The sequence below is a fragment of the Haliotis cracherodii genome, unplaced genomic scaffold (genome assembly GCF_022045235.1).
Source record: "Haliotis cracherodii isolate W230 unplaced genomic scaffold, xgHalCrac1.p SCAF_1, whole genome shotgun sequence".
Classification (NCBI taxonomy): domain Eukaryota; kingdom Metazoa; phylum Mollusca; class Gastropoda; order Lepetellida; family Haliotidae; genus Haliotis; species Haliotis cracherodii.
This window is the reverse complement of record NW_027266264.1, coordinates 31023661-31051200: the sequence shown is the minus strand read 5'-3', so window position 1 is coordinate 31051200 and position 27540 is coordinate 31023661. Positions and strand designations below refer to the sequence as shown.

The 27540-nt window shown below is 43.0% G+C and overlaps 2 protein-coding genes across 2 annotated transcripts in view; both read left to right on the top strand.

Annotated features, from left to right (window-relative positions):
- LOC139475800 (trafficking protein particle complex subunit 9-like) overlaps window positions 1–19551 on the top strand; it is a 49490-nt gene extending 29939 nt beyond the window's left edge. Inside the window, exons 18-24 of the mRNA XM_071259005.1 lie at window positions 1314–1456; window positions 8279–8389; window positions 9763–9913; window positions 11622–11715; window positions 14311–14409; window positions 15653–15768; window positions 16308–19551. Coding sequence (XP_071115106.1) covers window positions 1314–1456; window positions 8279–8389; window positions 9763–9913; window positions 11622–11715; window positions 14311–14409; window positions 15653–15768; window positions 16308–16652 — 1059 coding nt within the window. The 3' untranslated portion in view covers window positions 16653–19551. The remainder of the gene's footprint in view (window positions 1–1313; window positions 1457–8278; window positions 8390–9762; window positions 9914–11621; window positions 11716–14310; window positions 14410–15652; window positions 15769–16307) is intronic.
- Window positions 2487–4448, top strand: LOC139475789 (uncharacterized). Its single transcript, XM_071258995.1, has one exon. The coding sequence runs from the start codon at window positions 2771–2773 to the stop codon at window positions 4298–4300; it is 1530 nt and encodes a 509-aa protein (XP_071115096.1). The 5' UTR covers window positions 2487–2770; the 3' UTR covers window positions 4301–4448.
- Window positions 19552–27540: the final 7989 nt, after the last annotated feature.

Genomic DNA, 27540 nt, shown 5'->3' with positions numbered 1-27540 from the left:
ACATGATTTTCAATTGTTGTTTTCAGCTGCTTTCGAATCTCTTCCTTATGCATAACAAATGACATATTCATTACTGGTAATTAATAAAAATTTCTCTAGAGTGAGAAAATGACCAATAAGTCTTCAGTGGACCTGTTAACATTAAATGATAGACAAGATCATGTGAGTAGAGAAGGGCTGAGATATACTGTAAATCTTGAAATTAACGCGAGCGTGAATTAAATGCGAAAAATGCAAGTGGTCTTTGTTCACATTATTAAACATCGCATTTATATCAACAATAAGACATTTTGGATAGGAGAAATACCAACTTAGACATATGCTGAAAACATACAGCTATGTATACCACAACACTGATTTCTTTAGCAGCACTTGTAGTAAGTATATAAACATTGTCATTCAAACACTGATTACATCCTGTGAATTGTCACTGCTGGGGTCAAGACAAGCGTTCTACTCACTTATGTCATCACTGATCACAACTGCAAGTCCATACAGACGCCACCCACGCAACATGTTCTTTGCGACTGCATCAAAGGCTGACACGATCCAGCGCGCATGTATTGTTTTAGCAGAAGTACTTTACTCAGCGCTGATAAGCGGTGCTATTTGGTGTGTGATTGGATTACGGTGTGGATTCTTCTGTAAACCTGACCGGGGATATTTTCTTTATTCATAAATCCACTGATGCTTGAGAGGAGGTGGGCGTCACATTCATATTGAGTCGAATTTTTAGCTAGGGACCAGTGGTCGCATTCTTTTGGAGACGCATAAGTTTCACGATTTACAGTATACAGATCTCAAATCTCTCTTCAGCAGGAAAACATTCTATAGGATAGTCCAAGTTTTTGGGATATTTACAAGGATGAGAATTTTCGGAGGATCTACAAAAGTCCATGAATTTCATTTTGTCAGGGATCACTTAATTATATATACAATATACAAAATACAATATACACATAAATCAATTGTCGCCCAGATCCCTGGTGTTTTCTGTATTTATATAGAAGTCACCCAATTGGGTAAACAGGGTAGAAAATGTGCCCAATGCTATTGTTTGTTATATAGGGCTGCTAAATCAAGTGGTCAGACTTGTCGACAAGGTCTGACGATGGACGTTGCTGATATTAGTAATAATATCTACCCATGATTGCGTGGCCCAGAATCAATCATCTACAGGCCTGGCCCAGAATCAATCATTTATATGCCACCATAATATATCGGGAAGATTGTGGGCTAAAACAACAACCTGACAGTTGTAGCAGATGTACAAGATTTAGATGTTTGAGTTGTATTGTGTGTGTGTGTTGCAGGCTGTGGAGGCGGTCCTATCAGTGCAGTACAGTGGTAACCCAGGGCTGGAGGCAGGGTACTGTCGGCAGTGTTCTCTGGCGCTCACTATTGACATAGTGCCATCCCTACAGATAGCTAATTGGGATGTCCAGCCGGCCTACAGGTAGGAGGCCTGTTGAGGGGATTGTCATAGAAGTAGAGCAGCCTTTTCGTGATATTTGCAAGAAAAGAATTTCAAATATGTGTCGTTTCCGGAGCACAACTTGAAAACTTTTCTTCCAAACCTGGTACATGTATTAACCAAGGGCTGAAGTGGTGCCTTTTGCTTTTCGGGAAGTATTTTGAAAACTTATTTTTTTCCTGTTTCCATGGCACAAGTTAGACTTTGACTCTGTTCATAGTGTTGTGTTTGTCCAGACCATATCTCTAAAGCTTATAGGTATTCTTTCATGACACTTTTCACACACATAGACCAGGTTGTCAAATGGTGCCTTTCGCCATTGAGGAATTTTTAGAATTGCTATTTTTTCATGGCAACAAGTTTGATTTTGACTCTGTTCATAGTGTTGTGACAGATGAGATAGAAATTCTCTCATCAAGTTGGACTTAAAGTAAAGATGATTTGTTCTTTAGAATTTGTGGGGGCCAGGGAGATTTGTAGTCTTCTGATGACTCCTGTTTAAATTGTAGATTTAGTTAACAAAATACAGAATATGAACTTGTATCGTGAGTGACATTTAGATCATAATTGAATATTAATATATCGTTGAAAACTTGCAATGATTATTCCAGTTAGGTCAACAATGCATGATCAGCTGCTGACTGTGTTATTGGCTGGCTATTAAACTGATTGCTGATAGGCTCAATTGGCATTCTGTATCCAATCACTGTGTGCAAGAAGAAAATCTTTAACTCCGTTGTTTGCCTTTTTGCTACGTTAATTTTCATAACAGTACGTGACGTTTAACTACAGTAAATTTAATTTCTGGAAGGCCTCTGTCATTTCCTGTCCGTACATGTTGTAATGTTTTTGTGTCAATATTACATTAAGTAATACGTTACCACTGTTATACCGAGGCTGTTGTCTCCCACAACTGCTGCTATAGCGAAATCTACCACAGAGATCTCAATTACCTCATGCAGCACGTGCGTAGCCACCTAGCTGCCATGTGACACCCTTCACTCTTGTCTCTTTCGTCTGCTAAGCAAGACGTGTTTTTTCTCCTGCTGAAGCGTTCCTGAAGATTTGGTGATATTTATTATAGTTTATTCTCTAATAAACTGTGCTTTTATGGGGCGTTGCGGTAGCTACGCTTGGTTATAATTTTCCCGCCAAACGGAAAATTTTTCCCGCCCTTTTTTCTATATACTTGCGGGGTTCGCGTATGCACGTTGTGTTTTACGTTTCCCCTGTTCTTGTATGTTTTGGGGGTTAACATAACTTATTTCTTTAATAAAAGTTATATGTGTATGTTATATGTTCACATTGCTCGTTTATTTTCTTGTGAAAATGCTCGTTTGTGAATCATTGTGGTGCGTGCGTTGTAACCATGTTTTGTTCTTTGTTTATAGCAAACAATCAATGTCTGACATGGATATGTCCCCAGTATCCACCCCCTCTACCCCTGCTCCTCGGAGTTGTGGGGTGTGCAGAAAGTTTTTGTCGTCCCGGGATCCCCACGATCGTTGCCCGCGGTGCAGGGTTCCTTGCGGGGACACCCGGTGCACCCTGTGCGAAGGTCTGGGGCCTGCGGAGTTTGAGCGGTACCGGCTGTACGTACAGTCCGTCTCCACCCCTGTGGTGGCTGGTTCGTCCGGTCGGGGTCCCCGTGCGGGTACCACCTCCTCGGCTGCGGCGGATCCCCTTGCGGCCCTCGGGCTGTCTGGGGATTCCGTCGCCGCATTGTTGTCGAAACTTGTGGACTCCAAGCTGGCGGCCTTATCGCAAGATAGGCCGCTGGCTGTTCCGTCCCCGGCCTCTTCGGTGGCCGCGGGTTCGGACGCGGGGTCCACCGGTACGGCGGCGGCTGCCGTGGTTACCGGTCCTTCCCCCGAACCGTTGCTTCCGCTATCGGTTAAGGACCGCGTGGCCATGGTGTATGACCTCTTCGAGGACATGCCAAAGCCCCTGCCGATACCGCGGGGAATCCACGGTTCCGTGGGTTCCTCCGAGGTATACGACGAGACATCCGACAAGGCTTTCCCGGCATCAACCTTGCTGCGCGGGATTAAGCCTTCTTTGGAGAAGGCCTTCACGGCTGCCTCCGGTCGGGGTCTCCCGTTACCTCCCCCGTCGTGGAGAAAAGGGTCTTTCCCAGTACATGACCTTGCCTTTCCCGAGGCTGGTCCTTCTGCGGAAGCCCATGTGGAGCGTTTGGGGGTCCGTGCCCCACCGGTTGCCACGGTACCACAAGGTACCTTGCAACAGCTGGACACCCTCGCTCGACACTCCATGCTGGCATTGTCTCACGGAGACACATACCTGGCTGCAGCGGCCAGTCTGGTCGAAGGTTCTCCCACGGACCGAGACCAGCGCATTTACAACTGCTTGCTCGGTTTGAATGCTTCCCTGGAGTACGTTGCCGGGGCTTCGGCCTTTGTTTCCGGCACGTGCCATTTTCTTCGGCGCCAGTCGTATCTGGCTGCTTCAGGGTTGGACGCTGCCAATCAGGAGGTGCTCCTTTCGCAGCCTTGGTCTGCTCGGACCCTGTTTAATAACAAGATCCCTGGGGTTCTGAAGGAACAACAGGCCGCTGTGTCTGCCGATGCCTCTCGGCACACACTGGATCTTGTGGGGTCCTTGCATAGGCGCCTGGGTGCCGCTCCGAAGCGGAGCGCGCCCCAGGATGCTGCGTCCGGCAGGCCTAAGGGGTCGGGTCCTTCTTCCTCCGGGAAGAAGCCCCGCTCTGAGGGCTCCGGTAAGGGTTCTCAGCAGCCCTTTCGCGGGAAGAAGGGGAACTGGGGGAAGCCCAAGTCGTCTAAGGACGGCAAGGGCCCCTCCAGGTGACTCTCATTGGAGGGGTTCGTATGCCGACAGCGCCAACTTCGGTTGGCCCGTAGGCGAACCCGAGTCACTTGGCCCTGGACAGTTGCGCCTGCCGCAGCCCGTCCGGCCCCCCTCTCTGTCCCCAGTGGGAGCCAGACTCCAGACTTATTGGGAGAATTGGGAACAAGTGTTCGACGACCCGTGGGGAGTCAACACGGTTCGGTACAGCTATCGGCTCGATCTCAAAGCGAATCCGCCGCTCACCGTTGCCCCGTCGGCAGGTTTCTATTCGGAAACCGATCTTCCCTTCCTCGCCGATGCCATCGGCAGGTTGGTGGAGAAGAGGGCAGTTCGGGAGTTAGCTCTACCAGAAATAACACCGGGGTTTTACTCCAGGATATTTCTCGTTCCCAAGAAGGACAGTGCCGAACTCAGAATGATTCACAACTTGAAATCGTTCAACGAGTTCTACCTGCGCAAGCCGCCCAAGTTCAGAATGTTGAGCTTGACGGACCTGAAAGCACTGATCATGCCGGCCGACTGGCTAGCTTCGATCGACCTGAAGGATGCTTATCTGCATGTTCCGATTCACTCGGATCATCACAAGTATCTCAGGTTTGTCTTTCAAGGCAGGCACTACGAGTGGGTTGTACTCCCATTCGGTCTTTCATCCGCTCCCTGGCTGTTCACCCGGTTAACCACCCCCATAGTGGGGTTCCTCCACCGGAGGGGTGTCCGGTACTTCGCGTACCTGGACGACTCGCTAGTAGCAAATCGAATGACGGACACGTCGGCTCTTGGAGCAATTGGGGTGGATTGTCAATCTCCCCAAGAGCGAGTTAACCCCTTCTCAGAACTTGCAGTTCATCGGAGGTCGGTTCAACACGGTGTCCCATCGCCTATTTGTCCCCCCAGACCGGTGGCACAAAATTCAGGCGATGATTGCCAAAGTCTTAGCGGTGCAACAGACTGTTCACTTTTGGGAACAGCTGTTAGGGCTACTTGTATCAGCCCAGGACTGCACCGAACGGGGTCGTCTCCAACTCCGCCCGCTGCAACGGTTTTTAATCCAGTTGTTAGCAACGGAGGTGAACAGTGCGACCGTCGCCCTCCCGGATCGGCTCCGACCGCATCTGGAGTGGTGGACGCTCCCTTACAATGTCTTATCAGGAGTCTCTATGCGGCCCTACCGGGCCACGTTGAACCTGTATACAGACGCCTCTCTAGTGGGCTGGGGCGCCCATCTAGAGGGGGAGGTGAGCTCGGGGCTGTGGTGCGTAGACGAACTAGGTCTTCACATCAATTGTCTCGAGTTCAAGGCAGTGATCAACGCAGTCAATCACTGGAAGCATCGTCTCGTCGACGCCCGGCTCATGCTGGCGACCGACAACACGACGGTAGTGTCCTATGTGAACAAACTGGGGGGAACCCACAGTCACTCGCTACTCGATCTCACGTTCGAGTTTTACGCTCTGGTGGACAGTGTCCCGTGCCAGATACGCGCCCGTCACATCCCAGGTGTGCGGAATGTACTGGCCGATGCTCTATCGAGGCCTCAGGATCCGAGCCCCACAGAGTGGATGCTGAACCCAGTAGTGTTTCAGTGGCTGTGCGAACGTTTGGGTCGTCCGATGGTCGACCTGTTCGCAACACGGTTCAACAATCAACTCCCGTTGTTTGTATCACCAGTCCCGGACCCGAGGGCCATCGATCACGATGCTCTCGCGTTAGACTGGACGGGCTTGGACGCTTATGCTTACCCGCCGACAGCGTTGATACCACACATTCTAAGCCGGCTTCGAGGAGTTCGCTGTCGAATGTTACTGATCGCGCCCATGTGGCCGAACAGATCGTGGTACCCCGACTTGCTGACCCAGGTCACGCAGTCGCCACTTCCACTGCCTGTGAGACCGGATCTCTTGATCCACCCTCACACCCGTCAGCTTCATCCAAACGCAGGGCAGTTCAATCTGCACGCGTGGATGTTGTCACCGAGCGTCTGAGGAGTAAGGGTTTTTCTCGCCGGGCGTCTCGGGCATACGTTAGTATGCATCGTGATTCTACCCAGAAGGTGTATAATGCACGTTGGGTTATTTTCACGAAGTGGTGTTGTAAACATCACATTCATTCGCCAGATAAGGTATCTGTGCAGGATATTGCTCGTTTCATGTCTCACTTGCGAGAGACCCGGAAACTCTCCGGGGGTTCCATTGCCAACTATGTTTCGTCCGTTGCTACGGTACGGGACGTTGCTATGGGTACCAGTCTCTCCAAAGAGCCGGTGATACGGGGTATTATCAAGGGTTTCAAACAGCACGATCTTAAGAAGGGCCGCCTTCGGGCACCGGCCTGGGATCTTTCCCTAGTGTTGCAATCACTTACGGAAGCTCCGTATGAACCCTTGCATAGTGCTTCGTTCCGGCATGTGACTTGGAAAACAGCATTTCTCCTCTCCTTTGCCACGGCGGCACGTGTATCCGAAATTCATGCACTCGATGTCGCCAAGGTACGATTCGATAGGGGTGACGAAGGAGCGGTCCGCCTGGGCCTGCAAACGGAGAGAGAATTCACTGTAAGATCCCTCAAAGAAATCTTACATCCTGCTGATACTGAGGACAGAGCGCTGTGTCCGGTTAGGGCCCTTAAGTATTATCTTAAGGCTTCGAATGAACGTAGACAAGGGCGTGACCGTCTGTTCATATCGTGTAACCCTAATCGCGCGGTTGACATAACTCGCAACTCGATTGCGTTGTGGCTTCGTTCTGTCATCAATCTGGCGTACCGGTCTCGGGGGTTACCGGTAGCGGGGTCAAACCCGCACGAGATCAGGGCGCTAGCGGCAACATTTGCCCTACACTCGAATATCTCTGTTCACAGAATATTACGAGGTTGTTACTGGCGTTCTGACTCGGTTTTTGCCAATCATTACCTCAGAAAGGTTTCTGATGAAGACGTGGAGGGGGTGCACCGTCTTGGGCCGCTGATCGCGGCACAAGCGGTCATCTAGGGGGTGTGTCCAGCGCAATTCCAAACTCCGCAGTCGTCAGTCCTTGCACGGTGGTCAATCTGGGTCGTCTCCAATGTTCCCACGCCGTGGGTACAGGAGTGGGGGTCCTGCAAACCAGCGCACTCACACCACAGGTGAGGCGGCTTTTTGTGTGTTTTATCCTTATTTGTATTTTGACAATTATTCATTTAATTGTCTGTCGTGTATTCCAACCTTGTGATACCTGCTTACGAATACTGGAATTAGGTCACGCGCCTAATGCATACTTTAAGTAGGCTTGCTCTGGGATATACGGTCTGAAGGAAATTAATTTCCCTCTTTTCGACTGTTTAACCTGATCTAAGATTAAGCTCACGCGGATACAGTGTTCTCATCCGCTGCGGCGATGAAATACCTATCCAGTGGGGCCGTTTGGAGTCACCAATCGTTTTGGCAATGACGATTGAGCCTTACGGTATGCGCTTGACAGTGCTTTGGTATTCCTATAGGGTAACGCCTAGCTAGGTGCATGCGCATCGAGTGCTTCCGCCTTGGTGTTTACTTCCGCTGGTCGGAAGGAACGCTAGCAGTCAGGATTCGGGTTGTCGGTGCTCCCCACCGCCTACTGTGGTAGTCAGCCTCGGTATAACAGTGGTAACGTATTACTTAATGTAATTTGTAGAATTTTCCTATTCGGAATATTCTATAAGTAATACGTTACCACTGGGCTGCTGCCCGCCCGTCCGTCCCCCGAGCACTTGCTCTCGCAGGAGACAAGAGTGAAGGGTGTCACATGGCAGCTAGGTGGCTACGCACGTGCTGCATGAGGTAATTGAGATCTCTGTGGTAGATTTCGCTATAGCAGCAGTTGTGGGAGACAACAGCCTCGGTATAACAGTGGTAACGTATTACTTATAGAATATTCCGAATAGGAAAATTCTACAAAATTGTGACATTTTGCACAACAAATTAAACTTTTCACGTTTTGAATGTGCACAAAATCCCATTTTCAGCCGAGAGCATTGTGTGATACTGTTTGACATCCAGAACGTGACAAGCCACCAGCTAGATCTAGAGTACCAAGACGGCAAGACAATCATCACAGAACCACAGCAGTGTCGCAGGTGAGTCCCAGCCTGTATTCAGGGAGGGAAATAAATACTCCATGGCTTTATTTTTCTGAAATGAAAAATGTCAGCTGAGAGCTGTAATGAAATCTTGAGGCAAATACTGGAAACTAATAGGGCTGGGACGGGTAACTCGGGTACTCGGGTCGGGTGGGTATTGAGAAGGACCCGGGTACCCACAGGACTACCCATACCCGTGGTTAGTCATGTGATATATTGTTTAATGACCAAAATTATCTATAATTCTATGGTTACACTACAAGTCACTAACATTCGCATTTCTGTCTGACTTTGCACCAATTCCTTCTGACCTCTGTATATGAATAAAGATAAAACGTCAGTCAACTTCAGTTGACCAGATTGTTTTATACGTGTATCTAAATATATTTTGCCAGGGCTGCAGTAAAACAATTCCCTATCAGACATTTTGTACCCAACTCTTAAGAACTTCAGCGGGTACCCAGGTATGGTCAGGTAATAGCATGACAGGTACCTGGGTAGTAAATTTAGATTCATCCCAGCCCAAGGAACTACTGCCCCTTTGAACAGGATTTCAGTTGTCACAGCTATCAACTTAATGAGGAAAGTCTGAAGTATCACTGGTCATATATTTTGTAAAATTCTTTAGCATGTGGTGCTAACCTGATGCATCATAACTGGACCCCTCTGGGGATGAGAACAGATCCCAGCATCCCGGGACGTAAGGGACTTAATGGACTGGATGGTCAGACTCAATGACTTGGTTGATTGCGTGTAATCCTACTCCAATGGCCAGGATTGTTGCTCACAATATCTTTTGTCCATAGCAGGAACATTTCTGAGAGCAGCATCAATAAACAAATATAAATGGACAACACTGAAATTTGAAGCCATGACATGAACCCAGATCCTTGCAAGGCTAAATGGCACAACTGAACAGTCCATCACTTGGTCCCTGTGCCCCCCTTTTAGTGGCAGTAGCTGTGTTTTTCGCACAGATTTTGGCAATGTTCCAGCAAAGCCATGTGGAGGGACACCACTTGTGGGCTTCGCAATTTAACCAATGTGGGCTGTCGAACACAGACCAAGATCTGAAAATGAGGGTAGTGCTCATTTCTGGAGCAGAACTCCAAAAGCGTTGAATATTTCAAGATGGAACGTGTTAGACAGATCAGTCTAGTGATGAACTTGTGCCTATTGATTATTTGGGATTTTGAAATCTGAAAATAGTGAACAGCATTAGGTTTTTCTTCACTGAACTGAAGGTATCAAATGGCAGTGAACCAGTAGAGGGGCATAAGTAGCCAAACTCATTTCTGAATTGCTCCAGACCGGGCGTATATGTCATCTCCTGATGACTCTGGTTTATAGAAATTGTTGTTTGATTTCAGGATTGCTGTAGAAATCCCACGTGTTGACTTCCCACCTGAGGAGACGAGACACGATGCTTCACCGTGCATGCCAAGTGTGTATCGGCAGTGCCGACCTGTCAATCACTACAGTCAGTACCTGGCAGACTATGTGGACATCAGGTGGACAATTGTATCCTTGGTTATAGAGGTGGCCATACAATGATGATTATGTATAGACAGTAATAAGAGTTATTGATTTTCTTCAATATAGAATGTCATGGTATACAAGAATTATTTGAATAACCATGAAATACTGGAAAATGTATTATCCACTCTTCCATTTGAATAATCAAATTGGCTTTATTTTGTAGTATTATGCAGTCCAAATACCTAACTGATGCCATTTTAAGTAGGATGAGATGGTAATGTGGCTGTTAACCTTCTAGCGCCTTACACACGTTACAGGCAGCTTGGGTTGTATACTCTTCAGGGAGCTGAGAATAAAAATCGAGTGCTCACCGATCCATTGACCGGGGTAATAATAGTGTAGCGCTTTGAGCATGAACTGCTACATGGAGGCTAGCGCATTATAAGTCCACATTATTTTTATTATGATGATTCAGTATGGCTTCATGAATCGTTAAAACTAATCCAAATTGTAGACTGCATGTTACACCGACACAGGGATTTACCTGGGTCTGACTTATTTTCGAGTCAAAGAGACACAGTTATAGTTTTAGGGGGTAAAAACCAAGCTGTCGTGGTGTGGCACGCTTCACTAGATTCCCCCACATATTACTGGCATCATGGCACATGTTCTGCAGCCTGAAATTTTTAGATGTTAGATAGAAGAAAATTAACCAATGGCATACTAACCTTTCAGTGCATTTCTTACCAAGTAAAGATATCAGTTTATGTAACATGCACTCTACTATACTGTTTAGTTTTAGTGTTTTAAACAGACTAGCGGGTTTGTGTCCCCCGGCAATGTCAATTATTTGTTTCCATTCACAGTTTATATGCATACAGGATGCATCATGTAAAACCCTGCTAATATTTCTGTTTTTGTGAGAAATGCACTCAAGAGTTCAGAGTACCAATTAGATATTATTTTTCAGTCTAACATTTAAAAACCCATCTATGATATGCTTATTTATATCTGGGATAAAACACGTCAGCGGGTTTTTATGACATTTAAACCCAAATCAAAGGGATAAAACTGAGGGGCATATGCACGAGGTTTTATCCCGAGGATAAATCTCATAAAAATCTGAGGGTGAGTGTTTTATCCAACTCATAAACTAAAAAAACCAACTTTAAACAACAATTATCAATATTTTTATGTTTCAAACATACTTTTCATGAACCTTAGGAAACTGGCATAGAATATATTGCTGGCGTACGGATACTTGAAAAAAGACATTCTTAAAACCATTGTGATTTATCAGCGCATCTGTAGCCTTGTGGTACACTCAGTGGGCTACAGATACGAAGGTTGCATTTCAATCCGCGGGAATATCAAGAAAACATTTTTCATTTGATTTCACATTTCATTACATTGTGTTCACATGGCAAATAAATTTCTAGCGAGAAACATTCATATTTTACAATATAAACGGAAGTTGTATCAATGAAACCCCAAGGATATTACATAAAATTCTGGGGATATTATATAAAATCCCAGGGATATTATAACATCCCTGTTTATGAGATTTAACCTGAGTGTAGAACACTAGAAAGACGTCACTGGAGGTTTTTAAGATGATATAATGTATGTTAATGTCTCGGTAATCAACTGTCACCAGATTCAGATCTGCATGTTAATACCTTGGACCACCAAAAGTTATTATGATTTGAATTGTGTCTGGTGTATAATGTTTTCTTAACAAGACCTTCAGCCTGCCACCAAAGTGAGTGGTAAACTTGGCATTGAGCACCTGACATGGAGCAAGAACCAGCTAGAGTTAATCCAGAAATCTCCTGTAATGTGGGGTATGTGAAAACCTGTGGTGCTAGTGAGTGGAGAGTGTGTTTGTTCTTCCAGAGTCATGTTTGCTGTATTGGCCTTGCATGGCCATCTCAGGGCCATGTGTCACTGTATTGGCCTTGCATGACCAACTCAGGACCATGTGTCACTGTATTGGCCTTGCATGACCAACTCAGGGCCATGTTTTACTGTATTGGCCTTGCATGACCAACTCAGGGCCATGTTTCACTGTATTGGCCTTGCATGACCAACTCAGGGCCATGTTTTACTGTATTGGCCTTGCATGACCAACTCAGGGCCATGTTTTACTGTATTGGCCTTGCATGACCAACTCAGGACCATGTTTTACTGTAATGGCCTTGCATGACCAACCCAAGGCCATGTTTTACTGTAATGGCCTTGCATGACCAACTCAGGGCCATGTTTTACTGTAATGGCCTTGCATGACCAACTCAGCACCATGTTTTACTGTATTGGCCTTGCATGGCCAACTCAGGGCCATGTTTTACTGTAATGGCCTTGCATGACCAACTCAGGGCCATGTTTTACTGCAATGGCCTTGCATGACCAACTCAGGGCCATGTTTTACTGCAATGGCCTTGCATGACCAACTCAGGACCATGTTTTACTGTATTGGCCTTGTATGACCAACTCAGGACCATACTTTACTGTAATGGCCTTGCATGACCAACTCAGGACCATGTTTTACTGTAATGGCCCTGCATGACCAACTCAGGACCATGTTTTACTGTATTGGCCTTGTATGACCAACTCAGGGCCATGTTTCACTGTATTGGCCTTGCATGACCAACTCAGGGCCATGTTTCACTGTAATAACCTTGCATGACCAACTCAGGACCATGTTTTACTGTAATGGCCTTGCATGACCAACTCAGGGCCATGTTTCACTGTAATGGCCTTGCATGACACAACTCAGGACCATGTCTTACTGCAATGGCCTTGCATGACCAACTCAGGACCATGTTTTACTGTAATGGCCTTGCATGACCAACTCAGGACCATGTTTTACTGTAATGGCCTTGCATGACCAACTCAGGACCATGTTTTATTGTAATGGCCTTGCATGACCAATTCAGGACCATGTTTTACTGTAATGGCCTTGCATGACCAACTCAGGACCATGTTTCACTGTATTGGCCTTGCATGACCAACTCAGGGCCATGTTTCACTGTATTGGCCTTGCATGACCAACTCAGGGCCATGTTTTACTGTAATGGCCTTGCATGACCAACTCAGGGCCATGTTTCACTGTAATGACCTTGCATGACCAACTCAGGACCATGTTTTACTGTAATGACCTTGCATGACCAACTCAGGGCCATGTTTCACTGTATGGGCCTTGCATGACCCCATTCAGGACCATGTTTTACTGTATTGGCCTTGCATGACCAACTCAGGACCATGTTTTACTGCAATGACCTTGCATGACCAACTCAGGACCATGTTTTACTGTATTGGCCTTGCATGACCAATTCAGGACCATGCTTTGCTGTAATAACCTTGCATGACCAACTCAGGACCATGTTTTACTGTAATGGCCTTGCATGACACAACTCAGGACCATGTTTTACTGTAATGGCCTTGCATGACACAACTCAGGACCATGTTTCACTGTAATGGCCTTGCATTTCATACTCTCAAGACTCTGACTGTTATGGCTTAGAATGGGTTTCCAACTGGTTTTCTTTGTTTGCATTTAGAACTTGCACTCCAGCAATATTCCAAACACATGACGACAGCCTGTCAATAATAAAGTCTAGACAAGATAATCCAGTTATTGATAATGAGGAACGATCCATGATGTCGGGCAGGATGACATGTGGGTCACCAAGTCTGGCCACCCGATTCATTTTGTCTTTCGACCAGCATAGGTTGCTGAGGGACAATTCTGACTTGGAATGCTCCCAGAGGCTCTCACTGGTGTTTCATCTCAAGGGTCGTCACCATATGGCTGAAATATTGCCGATGTGACGTAAAGCATAAACTCACTCACTCACTCTTCTCAACTTGTAAAATTGAAAACCCCATTCATGCTTTGACATGTTGGAACTAAGAACTTGGCATGCACTAGATTATCATGATTAACCAAATCAAAGTAACATTGTGATATTTGTAAGCTCTTTATCTCTAGAAGGCTGAGACCTGTGAAGATTCCGGGGTAGAATAGGTCTTCAGCAACCCATACTAAAAGGCGACTATGCTTGTCGTAAAAGGCGACTAACCGGATTGGGTGATCAGGCTCACTGACTTGGTTGATGCATGTCATCAATCCCAATTGCGTGGATCAATGCTCATGTGATCAATCACTGGATTGTCTGGTCCAGACTCGATTATTGACAGACCGCCGTCATATAGCTGGAATATTGCTGAGTGCGATGTTAAACAACAAACAAACAAACAAACAAACAAATCTAGAAGGCTGATTACCTTCCCTGTTAATTCACCCAGGTGACCCAATTATCCTGACTGAATGTAACACTTTCCAACATTGATGTTCTGTCAGGTTGCCTATAGAAAGGAAGACTTTCATCATTTAAAAGTGACGTTACTGTAACCATGTGTGAATGTTGCTGTTGCAGAGGTTCGCCTCAATGACCAGCTGTACCTGTCCCCTGATGTGCCAAAGTTCTCCCTCAGTGATGTACTGGACGTGCAGGTGGCGCTCACCAACAGGAGAGGTGAGATATAGAAGAACAGCAACTGCACACTGAACTACAACAGGAACTGTAGGGTAGTCTGGTGGTCAAAGTGTTCACTTGACAACCAGCTGACCAAAGTACAATTCTCAAAATGGTTACAATGTGTCAAGTCCATTCACACACCATGAGGACCCGTGAAGATCTGGGGTAGAATAGGTCTTCAGCATGCTTGCTATAAGGGGCAACTATCCTTGTCGTAAGAAGCGACTAACAGGATCGGTTGGTCAGGCTTGCTGACTTGGTTGATGCAGGTCATCGTATCCGAATTGCGTGGATCGATGCTCATGATTTCAATCACTGGATTGTCTTGTCCAGACTCAATTAGTTACAGACCGCCGTCATAAAGCTGGAATATTGCTGATTGTGGTGTTAAACAACAAACAAACAAACACAATGAGAGGGGCGGACGGGTAGCTTAGTGGTTAAAGCGTTGGCTCGTCACTCCGAAGACCCGGGTTCGATTCCCGTCATGGGTACAATGTGTGAAGCCCATTTCTGGTATCCCCGGCTGTGATATTGCTGGAATATTGCTAAAAGCGGCGTAAAACCATACTCACTCACTCACACCATGAGATGTTGTGGCCTGGGACCAGATTATAAAAATATATCAAGTTATCATTTGTTGGACTCATTTGTTGGTGTTTGGTTTTCAGACAGTACTGTTGACCATTAAATCACATTATCGTAAAACAGTAAATGGAAGGGAACGAGTTTTCTGACAATGACTTGTGCACAATTAACACGGTCTTGCCATGCGGTTTCTTCAGTCAGGCATGGCTTTTTTTGATGATGTTTTTATGGATTAAATGGACACAAAATAATAAAAAGTGGGCAAATAATTAAATCTGAAAAGCACTGTGTATTTCTTATTCCAATGCTTGCAAATCTATGTGTTTACTACAAGAACAATGTGTGTACAATAGGTTAATCTGCAAGACTGACTGACACTTGATTAACACAGATCACAAGGTAACCTATTCCAATAACGATTTGAAGGAAAAATACATCTGACTTGTCCTTGTTTGTTATATTTTTGTTCTCAGCAGCCATGACTACCAATATGGATTATTTACACAGAAGTATGGTCTCAGTATGAAAGGTTTGACACCTTAAGGTATGAGAACTGGGTTGCCAGGGATCTGGAACTCTGCAGTGGAAAGTTGAGATGAATCATGTCCCTTAATTCTGTGATGGCTGTGATTTACATGTATATGTCTTGCAGGAGGCGAGCAGGTCCAGGTGATGCTCGAGATCGAGCCAGTGCAGGTGTGTGGTGACGAGGTGACAGCATGCCACGAGGTGTCCGTCCTTGGAGTCAATACTCTATGTGTCTCACAGGTAATGTGGTCATTTTCTGCCTGGCGTCTTTCTGAATCACTTGCTGTTCTTGTCTTGGTTGAATATTGAAATCGATTGTGTAGAGCAGAATCATATACATTGTCATAACACTGCCCTGAGGCAGAATAGGTTCCAAGTAGCTCTTCTCTGTACTAGCTGATTAGATGGGGATCAGGTAGTTACGATGAGTTTCCAGCATCCTGTTCTATTAGGCAAACATTTTTGTCTAGTAGAGAGAGATTAACGGCCCTGTCCAAAAAAAAGACATTAAAAGATCTTACCTGTAGTTGCCCTACGTGGCAGCATTAATGGGATAAAACAAGGACTGGTCAGCTCAGTGTCAGTATACTATCTCTGAGTGGGGTATCCATGTTAAACTGTGGCATGGTATCTCAGAGGTCTCGCACTATAAAACAGGCATTAGTCTGGGCTAGTACATGCATGCATGTCACAATATAAGTGCAATAATCTTGAACACGATGTTAAACCCCTTTTTTCTCAGCTCAATCTTTTATGACACTGTATGATTTTGGTTACAGCTTCCCCATTCAGCCAGCCTCCAACATTCATGTGCCTTCGTCTTCCACTCCCCCGGCTTCTACAGACTCAACGTACTGTGCTACACCTTCATCCAGACTTCAGCAGAAGCCCCGAGACAGATGTCTGATGTCTCAAGTGTGTCTGTCAGTGACAGGCAGATGTCCAGTGATAGTGCTGACATTCCTTCAGAAGAGAGTCAGACCTCTGTGAACAATAGTGAAACAGATGACAAGCTGACATCTGAAGTAGACAGTGCAGCTGATAGACTGTTGTCTGCCAACACGAACCAGACCCAGGTTATCTGGAAGTGTGAACCAGTCCCACAGTTTCAGATCATCGACTGATATTTGGACATTTCCTCATCAACAATCTTCACAAGGATCACATAAGAGTCATCTGTCAAGGAAGCATCAGCCCAAGAACCACCCAGCACAGTACACGTGACGGTACCAACACAGGCAACCGACAAAGGCAACCAGCACAGGCAACCACAGCACAGGCAACCAGCACAGGCAACCAGCACAGGCAACCAACACAGGCAACCAACACAGGCAACCACAGCACAGGCAACCTACACAGGCAACCACAGCACAAGCAATCAACACATTCAACACTTTACATCTAGTCAGGCTAGTGGCATCTCTTCTGTTCATCCAGTGTTTTTTGAAGGACCTGTTTCTTCAATGAGTCTAGCTATAGGACCAGATACTATTTCTGGAGGCCTAATGAATAGGATTTGACCCCTGTAACAATTTCCTGCTGTGAATAGCTGCCAATGTGGTGCTGGTGCTGTGTTAAGCAAAAGTCACTCACTCACTCGCCTTACTGATGATGTACTTAACTCACTAGCTTGCTGATCAACCAATCTTAGCTTTGGGAAAGTAAGAAAGATTAATATTAGAATAATTTGTTTTTGTTTGCTGAAGGCCGCAAAATATCTGAATGACACTGGCAGATTTTTATCTTGTGAACAAAGGTATTGAATTAGTGCATAAGAGAAACAAAAGAGGGATAGTACTGTCCTGTTTAGAAATATCTTATTAACATGATCAGTAACTGAGACAAATGAAAACATAGCCTCTGTTTTGAGCATTTGTCAGTTACTGAAAGCAGACTGCTGAAAGGTTGCAAATGGTCAGTGTTGAAATAATTATACTGCTTTTGTCTCTGAAGGTGATCATTGGCTGACATTTCCTGACCACCAGATGTCAAGTACCGATATCTATAGTAAGCCTTTACATCGCGCCAAGCACATCTGACAGGAACCATTGACAGTGGTGTGAATGAGATCCTAGAAAGGCGCCTCTGTCTGACGCAATGTAGAGAACGAACGCTGGTAATTAATAACCACGTGCTCATGAAGTTTTTCCCTCCATTTATTGATGGAGTAGATGATAGAAATTTCCCCGTTTATAAGGACAGCAATAAGATTGTGTGAATGGATCAAAGACTTATGTATTTTCTACAACTGTACACATTTGAATTAGTCTCCAAAATATTTGTGAACTCTCTACACATGCTGAATTGGCGTCTAAGGTCTTGGTAAACCCTGTTCACATTTTAAATCAGTTTCTAAGATCTTAGTGAACCCTGAACTCTTTTTGAACCAGGTACGAAGATGTTTGTATACCCTGTACACAGTTTGAATCAGGAACTGGGATCTTAGCATTTTAGATCAGTTGCTAAGATCTTAGTGAGACCAACAGATATTTTGAATCAATTACTTAGATCTTAGTGAACCCTGAACACCTTTTTAGCATTTTAGATCAGTGGCTAAGATCTTAGTGAACCCTACAGATATTTTGAATCAATTACTTAGATCTTAGTGAGCCCTGAACACTTTTTGAACCAGGTACGAAGATGTTTGTATACCCTGTACACAGTTTGAATCAGGAACTGGGATCTTAGCATTTTAGATCAGTTGCTAAGATCTTAGTAGTGAACTTTGTCCCCATTGAATTAGGTACTCGGATCTAATTAACTGTGTAAACATTTGGAATCAGTTGCTGTGAAGTTAACAGCACATCTCTGATATCCAGCTTTCATGCTTTCATTGATCAGGTTTGTCGTCAAAGACATGTAATCCAAAACTTAAGTATATGACGAACACTTGGTTCAGTATTCATTGTACAAAGCTCTCATTATGCTCCGTCATCTTGGATTGGTTGTTGATTCTGTAGAGCGACTATGTGTCCCCTGTGTTTTATGATCATGACAATCCGCTTCAAGTATTCCCATGTTGTGAACAAAACATCTTCATTGTTCATTCCTTAACCATTTCAGTACCACTGAGGTACAAGTGCTGTATTCATGTGTGTATATACTGTATATTATCATCACAGACATGGCGTGGAGAAGGGACTTACTGGGACATCCAGGGACAGCATTCTGTTGGATGCGTGGTCCCAGGCTGCCTGTTTTGAAATCGGGGACTGATGAATCTATCATGTGCACATGTTTAGGAACAGTGATGAAGTGGACAAAACATACGACTACAGACACTCCTATAAGCCCACTTTTCTCACTGAAATATTGACTGCTTGAAAGCCATAAAAAGATATTTGCCTGAGAACATATTTATTAAATTATATTTCTGTCTTTAATTAAAGTAGATTTTATTTTAAATATATGATTCAGACCAAAGCAGATATAAAAGACATTTGTAGTACTCAATACTAATTGTGTTTTAGGTTCAAGTTTTAGGTACAAGGAAACTTGTGTCTGGAAGAGATACTGATGTAGTTGATGCTTTGTGGATTTCAAGCCACTGCATGGTAGCAGTCATCTTCCCGAGGCAAGAGAGTTAACTGACTTAAAAAGTCCAGTTTCCACCCTTGCCGAGGTAGGATGGAAAAGATGGGCTCGATCGAAGCGCCACCAATGGCTATTACCAGTTATGTCCCTTCTAAGCTTCTCCTATGGGCCAATCAAATTCCACCTCTCGTATCACTTGCGTTTGCTTCACACAAAATGTTGGCGCCCAGTTAGGACGATCTGATCGATAATCAAGATCTATATTGTGATAAAACGGGTCTTACATCGCGAAATGCATCAAATCACGTGAGCACATTGATTAAAAACATGAAAAGATTTGGAAAATATCTGCTGACAACGTGTTGGCGGTGCACATGCTTTGCAAATTCTGCAATTGACCGAAATCTGCACGACAGTTAATGAACTAGATTTCGATTTCAGTGCGCAATTTTGATTGAACTATGCATAGACTCGTTAGTCCAGCCAAAATGTAACTCCATAATACCAGCCTAGTTCGGCAAGGGTGGAAACTGGACTTTTATAGTCAGTTAACTCTCTTGTCTCGGGAAGAGGGGGTAGCAGTTTAGCTGTGGTTGCACACTGGCCACTGCAGAGGCAAAGCTAATAGCGTCCTATATGAATGTCCATCATGATACAAGTAAAATACATTGATGAGTAAATAATGTTTAAGAACACAGTAACATGCATTGTTTGAAGTCTATTGTCAGTGGTTCCTAAATCAAATCGGAAACCTACCCAACTCTGACTCCACCAGTGCCACTTCTCTCTTCTACACTAACAATGGTGTCTCCAATTTATTTTGTCATGGTAGAACTTTGACATTTTTTTAAAGAATTGATGACTCAGTATTTTCTTCTGCCTTCTCTGGGTTTTTGTCCCCAACCAGCAGAATGCCATGAATATACATCTTGTTTTTGAAATATGTAATGATTAGAGAATGGTAAGAAACTCAGGAATGTTCAACATCCTCTGAGGCAAGGGAGTTAACTGACTATGAAAGTCCAGTTTCCACCCGTGCCGAGTTAGGCAGGAATTATGGAGCTACAGTTTGGCTATGCATAGCCCAATCAAAATCACGTAACGAAATCGACATCCGGTTTGTAGACCTCCGTGCAGATTTCGGTCGATAGCAGGATTTGCTAAGCCTGTGTACTCTAACTCGGCATCAACAGATATTTTCCGAATCATTTTATAAATATTTTTTATCAAGGTGCTTTGCAAAGTAAGACCCGTTTTATCACAATATAAATTTGGATTATTGTTGACAAGATTGCTTTGACTGGGCGCCGTCATTTTCTTTGAAGCAAATGCAAGTGATATGAGAGGTGGAATCTGATTGGTCTTTGGATGGACATAGAAGGGACATAACTCTAATAGCTACTGGTGGTGCTCCGATCGAGCCCAGAAATTACAGCCTAGTTGAGCAAGGGTTGAAACTGGTCTTATATAGTCAGTTAACTCTTTTGCCTCAGGAAGATGATGTTCAACAGAAACAGGTTAATTGAAGGGAACTGGCTCTTAGCCTAGCTTCTACAGGGTCTATGTTTTATATTTTGTTTGATGATGTCCTTGAGTCAGTGACCATCCTGTGATTGACTAGTCACATTTGTATTAAGTATATGTAAATATCTTAGAACTCGATACATGTCCTTTTGTGTTTTCTTGAGAGAAACTCACATACTCCTTTGTATTGTTTAGTTTTTAACTATGAATGAAAATGTCAGCTTCACTTTGTAAATGAATTAATGACACTTTATTTATGAAAGTACTGTATTCGACATAATAAGCGCCCTGCTCTAATAAGTGCCCACAGTGATATTTGCTAATATATTGGCTAGTGAACAATCCCAATTAGCAGCCCTTCCTATTGATCAATGTACACAAGACTTTGTGTATGATACGCACTCGTGTGTTACATGCACCCTTAATTATGGTCAATTAAATTCTGGAAAAATATATCCGTCGTACATAAACATTTCAGGCTGTCAGCATAAACCATGAAATTAAATAAAAAACACTGGTTTTTTTTCACCAAAATGATATTCTAATAAAAGCCCCCTATTTCTAATTTTGAGAGCACCCTGGGCGCTAATTACGTCAAATACGGTATTTTTAATACGTACCTGTATGATATGACTCACTATGTTTGTTATTCTGATTGATATGCTGCATTATGTATGATAAAACACAGACCAATTCTGTCTCTTTGTAAATATTTTCTCAGTATCTTATAATGGTTGTGTAGACCATCTATCTTCACCCTACCTCCCAATACATTTTGGATTAAAATCAATCTTTAGTTTTAAAAAACTGATTAAATCTTAATTTTAAGATTCACGATTACGTTTTTAAGGTCTCGTCATAAGTCAAACCTTAAAGAAGTTTATGACAACAGTGGTATGTTTTTTTGGACTTGTCAATCTCTCTTTATATTCATGGTATGAAATCACTCCACTGTTCAATGCTTTGTCAGTTTGTGAATATCTTTTTGAATAAGTTATAATTTCTTGTGGTATATTATGTTTTACCAAATTGTGATTGGCCAGAGAAATCCTATGTGTGTATGTATTGACTATTGAAGATCACATCGTCATGGTAACAGTAATCATTTTAGTCTGTTGTACACAATCAAACCTTGCTGTTGTGTAAAGTCCAGCGTAAGTAGCACAGAGACGTACAGACTTGCTGTACAGAGTTGTGTCCCTTAGCTGAAGCAGAAACCCAGACTCACTTTGACTTTGATCCTTAGCTTACTAATGCATTCCAAAATAGTGGTTAACAGCAACCATCATCTTTTCGTTCTGGTCAAGACCTGATAGCTATGACAGACATTTATGAAGGCTTCCATGTGCCCATGGCAGACAAATTGGGAGGAAACCATAATTTTGTTCCCTATTGGGATTTTCTTAAAAGTCAATATATATTTTTTTAAATGCAAGATTTAAAAATTAAACATTAAAGCATCTTCTTGTTCAATGGTTATTTTATCAGTGAAATGTAAGTCACCGCTGCAAAGCAATACCATTTGTTATTAATATAATCATGATAATAACATTATTGATCAAATAGTTAGTTTCAATTTGGGAAGTTTTACTGCCATTTATTTCAGACTTTGGGTGGCATATGGCCTCTGAGAAGGCCTTGATAAATCCCTGTAGGACTAGTTCAGGTCGTCTCCATCAACAGAGGGGTGGTCGGGTAGCCTAGTGGTTAAAGCATTCGCTCGTCATACCGAAGACCCGGGTTTGATTCTCGACATGGGTACAATGTGTGGAGCCCATTTCTGGTGTCCCCCGCCGTGATATTGCTGGAATATTGCTAAAAGCAGCGTAAAACCATACTCACTCACTCCATCAACAGCGACATTCCAGTCATTGGTCGCACCTACCAAGTGGTGTAGCCAAGTGGTTAGGGTGTTTGCCTGTCAGGTTTGAGTCCCAAGAAGAGTACTTTGTAAGATTAATGTTGTCTTCCCTATACAGTAATTTTGCTGAGAGAAGTGTAAAATGACATGCTGAAGTACCATTTCTCTGTGTTTAGCTTAATGAACACAGCACATAAAATGGCATGGTAGTCGATGGATGCTTGGAGAGCCAACCGCATTGATATATTATGCATTGTGATGTCAATGTTGATTGTTTTCAACAGGCAATTCAAACATAATGTCAGGTTGTGATAATATGGTGTTATGCATGTAAGATTATGTTCCATGGTAGGACTCGGATCTGTGGCAGATTCTCAGATCAGTGGTATATATCAATTCCTGTCTTGTATATCAGGGACAAGGCTCAGTTTTGTAAAGACCAGTCACCACCACTTGCCCTTTCCATAACCTGCAAGAAAACTCATCCCCCTATCGATGAATGTTACGTGCGAAAATACAACAAACCAATCAGAATGCGTGTATGACTTCAAGTACTTCGGTCAAAGAATCCCTCAGGAATAATATTTGATTTTACATATGTCTGCATCTAAAGATTTACGCAAGATATAGTCAAATGTGTTCAATCATATTGTATAATACTGTATGTGTTTTATATAGCATCTGGAATATATATGATATATGGGGAAATATACTTGAGTCATTACGCAAGGAGTTGACATTTCTTTCAGTTATGCCCGTTTGCGCTTAGACGGAACCCAGTCGCAAACATGGCCACGAGAGGTGCATGAGTGGCTATTCGGCTTGTCCCGGAATAAAACAAGTTGGTCACGAATGTGTAAAGACAGCATTATTCTCTGTGCCCTATGTATTCCTGTGTCCCTGATTGATAGCAGAATCTGCCAAGGAGTTATTCTCATCAGTTTCACCAAAGTAGTCAATATCTGTCGTCTGCATCAACTGCTTTGTGCCAGTGAACTCACTTTCCGGTATATCCGTCTGTCATGTCCATGAAAGTAATAAACTGTGAAAAATTCACATTGTTTAGCAATTTAACCACCCAAATAATATATTCTACCGTGAATTTTGAAATTTCTACATTCTGATTGGTCAGTCAGAAGTTTCAAATGAAAATAATCACCTCTGATTGAAACAGCTGTCTAATGTCTGCTTCACCATGGAAGCTAATATATAGAAAATCATTTCTTTCTCAATTATTGGGACTGTAAATTTTACATTTAAAACCTCATGCTTTTCGTTCAATTCTAAACTTAATTTAGCGTGATTAAATCTAAAGGTAACGTAACTTTGTAAACAGTATGTATATCTCCTAGATTAACTGACCAGAAGAAGTGTGCGTCAACATGATGTCCTAGCAGAGATGACTTACTGTGTTAATGATGTTATAGTGTGATGTCATACATGAATGGGATTTAACATCTCTTTCAGACAAACTGCCACAGATTGGAGACCTACCATATCTGAGTTCAACATATATTCTAACTGTACAAATGCTTACAATTGTCCTTATGTTTAAATTGATAAAGTCTTAATTTGCTTCATAAATGCCTATTGTATATATATATCATACCAGATTTCATGAACCAGGTCTCTGAGTCGGTATTCCTGTGTATTGGTGTATTGACACTTTCCTTCTAGTTTTTGATGTGGCTAAGAGGTTAAAACATCGAGGAAAATCCATGGATTTCACAAGCCATCCAAATCAGAAATTTTCAATGTATGTTATGTTGTATTCCATGATATAATGTGTCATTTTCTAAGGTTTCGCCCAGGGCCCTGGACGCTCCTGGATCCAGTTGAAGAGTGTTTTTAAGCCCTAGCAGTGGCAGGCAGAATGACGACAGGTTGAAGGTGCAGAATCAATGTTTTCTGTAGCTAATGAGTCAAGAGAAAAATAGGTTGATATATTTAAAATAAAGCTAATTTGGGGGGGGGGGGGGGGGGGGGGGGGGGGGGGGGGTTAGAGCCTAAAACATCCACCCTCAAACTCTGGAACCCACAGCTCATTTGGCTGTCACAGCATTGTTTCAGAGAGATGGTTTTGTGCTATTGTTTTTTAGCATGAGACAAAGTTTATGGAGCAAAACCTATCTTTAAGTGCCCCTTTGTCTAGTGCCCTGTATCTTCACCAAGTGACAGGAAATAAATGTCCCATATTAGGCAGGACCAATGAAGATTCGGGGTAAGTTAGGTCTTCAGCAACTATGCTTGACGTAAAAGGCGACTATGCTTGTCGTAAGAGGCGACTAATGGGATTGGGTGGTCAGGCTGGCCGACTTGTTGATGCATGTCATTGTATCCCAATTAATTGGATCGATGCTCATGACATCAATCACTAGATTGCCTGGTCCAGACTCGATTATTTACAGACCGCTGTCATATAGCTGGAATATTGCTGAGTGCAGTGTTAAACAACAAACAAACATATTCGGCAGATGTCTCCCATATCAAATGGAACTGTGATAAATCGTATACTTTTCATCGCTGATCTTGCACCTTAAACCTACAGCATACCAAACATTGAATGAATATATACTGCGAATGTTGTTATGTTAGTGTTAAATTAACATCTGGTAAAGCAGTTGATATATTTTTCAGATTATAAAACCTATGAAATATTTCCTTCCAAAGTTCACATGTAGTGAATACTTCCTATTTAAGTAAACTTGGGTCTAAATCATGATATTTTTTATCAAACTTGTTCATTAAAAACTTTCAGATTCGATGCTGATGATTGTCTGTGCTCAAGGTGCAATAAACATTGTTTGCGATGCCTATACAGTGTCTGTATGGGTGGAAGCTATGTGTATATAGCGCAATGTACATATGTATATATCACACATAGTATTGTGTAGCACATTGCTAACATGTTACCAAGGGCTGTTGTTTCCTGCTTGTTTATTACTGGTTATTTTTGTCTGGTGTACGCATCTGCCAACACTAACAACCAGCTGTGTTAAAAAACAAATCAAGTTTAAACATTATTTTATTGCCACTGACGCTGATATGTTGATACTTTTGATAACAAATCACTGCTTCCCTGCCTGACCCAGACAAGTGATGTATACTGAGCAAAGTAAGTTAGGGATCGTGAATATTTGGGGGATATTTTTATGAAATTGTATGCTCCGTCTTCATATACAAATAAAAATGTTTTTAAATATCCATGAAATATTCGTGATCCCTAATGTTTTCTGTTCAGTGTAAATTATTATATGTATGTTCACTGAAATAATCCTCACACGTACCAGTACTTACAAGCTTAATTAAAGTGTGGCACCCATGAACATACTATTAACGTTTCTATGACTGCTGTCATATAGCTGGAAAGGGGGTGGTCGGGTAGCCTAGTGGTTAAAGTGCTCGCTCGTCACGCCGAAGACCCGGGTTCGATTCCCGACATGGGTACAATGTGTGAAGCCCATTTCTGGTGTCCCCCGCCATGATATTACTGGAATATTGCTAAAAAGCTGCGTTAAACCATACTCACTCACTATAGCTGGAACATTGCTGACTGGCGTTAAACATAAATTTATATGACATTTCGCAATAATGAAAATTAAAGAATTTGAAAAACATTCTCATCCTACTAACGCCTGTTTTTCTATTAAATTTCTGTAGAACAAAATGAAGGGTCAATTATTTAGTTTTTATCATTGATCATCGAAATCTTCAAACCAGCCAATAAACACTAAAAGGCCTGTCATTGAGAATACCATTGTAGACTGAAACAGGCAACTTCTGCAGAGACATTTCTGGTCCAGACTTAATTTTTTACAGAGCACGCTCATATAGCTGGAATATTGCTGAGTGTGGTGTTGAACAACAAACAAACACACAAACTAGCACCTTTCGTTGCAATGGGTACCTTTGAATATAAGGTTGATTGTGTTTATTGTATCATTTGCTATTGAATGTAATGATGACATCCCTCTCACTGTCACACTGAAGTCTCTTTTTACCTGAGTGTTTTGGTGTGTACGATGTGCTTGTTCAGGGTAAGAGGGATTAATTTTTTTAAATATGCATCTAGGGAGTGATAGAGTTAAAAACTGTGTCTTCACATAAACTTTACAGTGAAATACAGATGTTTCTATCTAAACCTAATGATTATTTAGTATTGTTAAATATTTCATAGTTTCCTCACAGTAGCAGAACATTTGGTGGACAATTTGATATTGCACAATTGGGATGCAAGAATCGGAGCTGAACTATAGGTGTTAGCACTGTATAAATATATGACATGCCATTTTAGGATAGGACTACAACCCCAGACAGTTCATTTAGAGGGGCTCACAGGGTGCATTGTAGGATGGGGCTGCTGATTCGGACGGCGCTGTGTGTTAGGAGGTTATGCTTAGCATTTTTTTTGAAGAGGTGATTTCAAGAGGGGCATTTATTGTGTGTGAAACGGTACATTCACATATGAGATTATTTACTCCCCCTCTCATCCCATGGGTATTTAGTTGTAAGACTAGTGAAGAAACATGTACAGGTTCCCGGAGATTAGATGACACTCATCATGTGTTGCACCAGCTGGAGTTTCAATGGTGAATCTATGTTGACTTGGTTCAATGTATCAAGAGACCTGTGAGGATCTGGGGTAGATTAGGTGTTCAACAATCCATGCTTTGCCGTAAGAGGCGACTAACTGGATCGTTGGTCAGGCTTCCAGACTTGGTTCATGCATATCATCAATTACCGTATTCAACGTAATAAGCGCCCAGGGCGCTCTCACAATTAGAAATAGGGGTCTCTTTTTAGAATATTATTTTGGTGAAAAACAAACAGAGTTGAAAGATAAATATCGTTATTTATGCTCAAATATTATGTACGACACATATATTTTCCTTAATTTAATTGCCCATAATTAAGGGTGCATATAACACATGAGTGCGTATTATACGCGAATAAATATGTCTTGTGTACATTGATCAATCGGAAGGGGTGCTAATTGGGATTGTTCACTAGCCAATATCTTAGCAAATGTCACCGTGGGTGCTTATTAGAGCGGAGCTCTTATTACGTCGAATATGGTATGTAGATCGATGCTC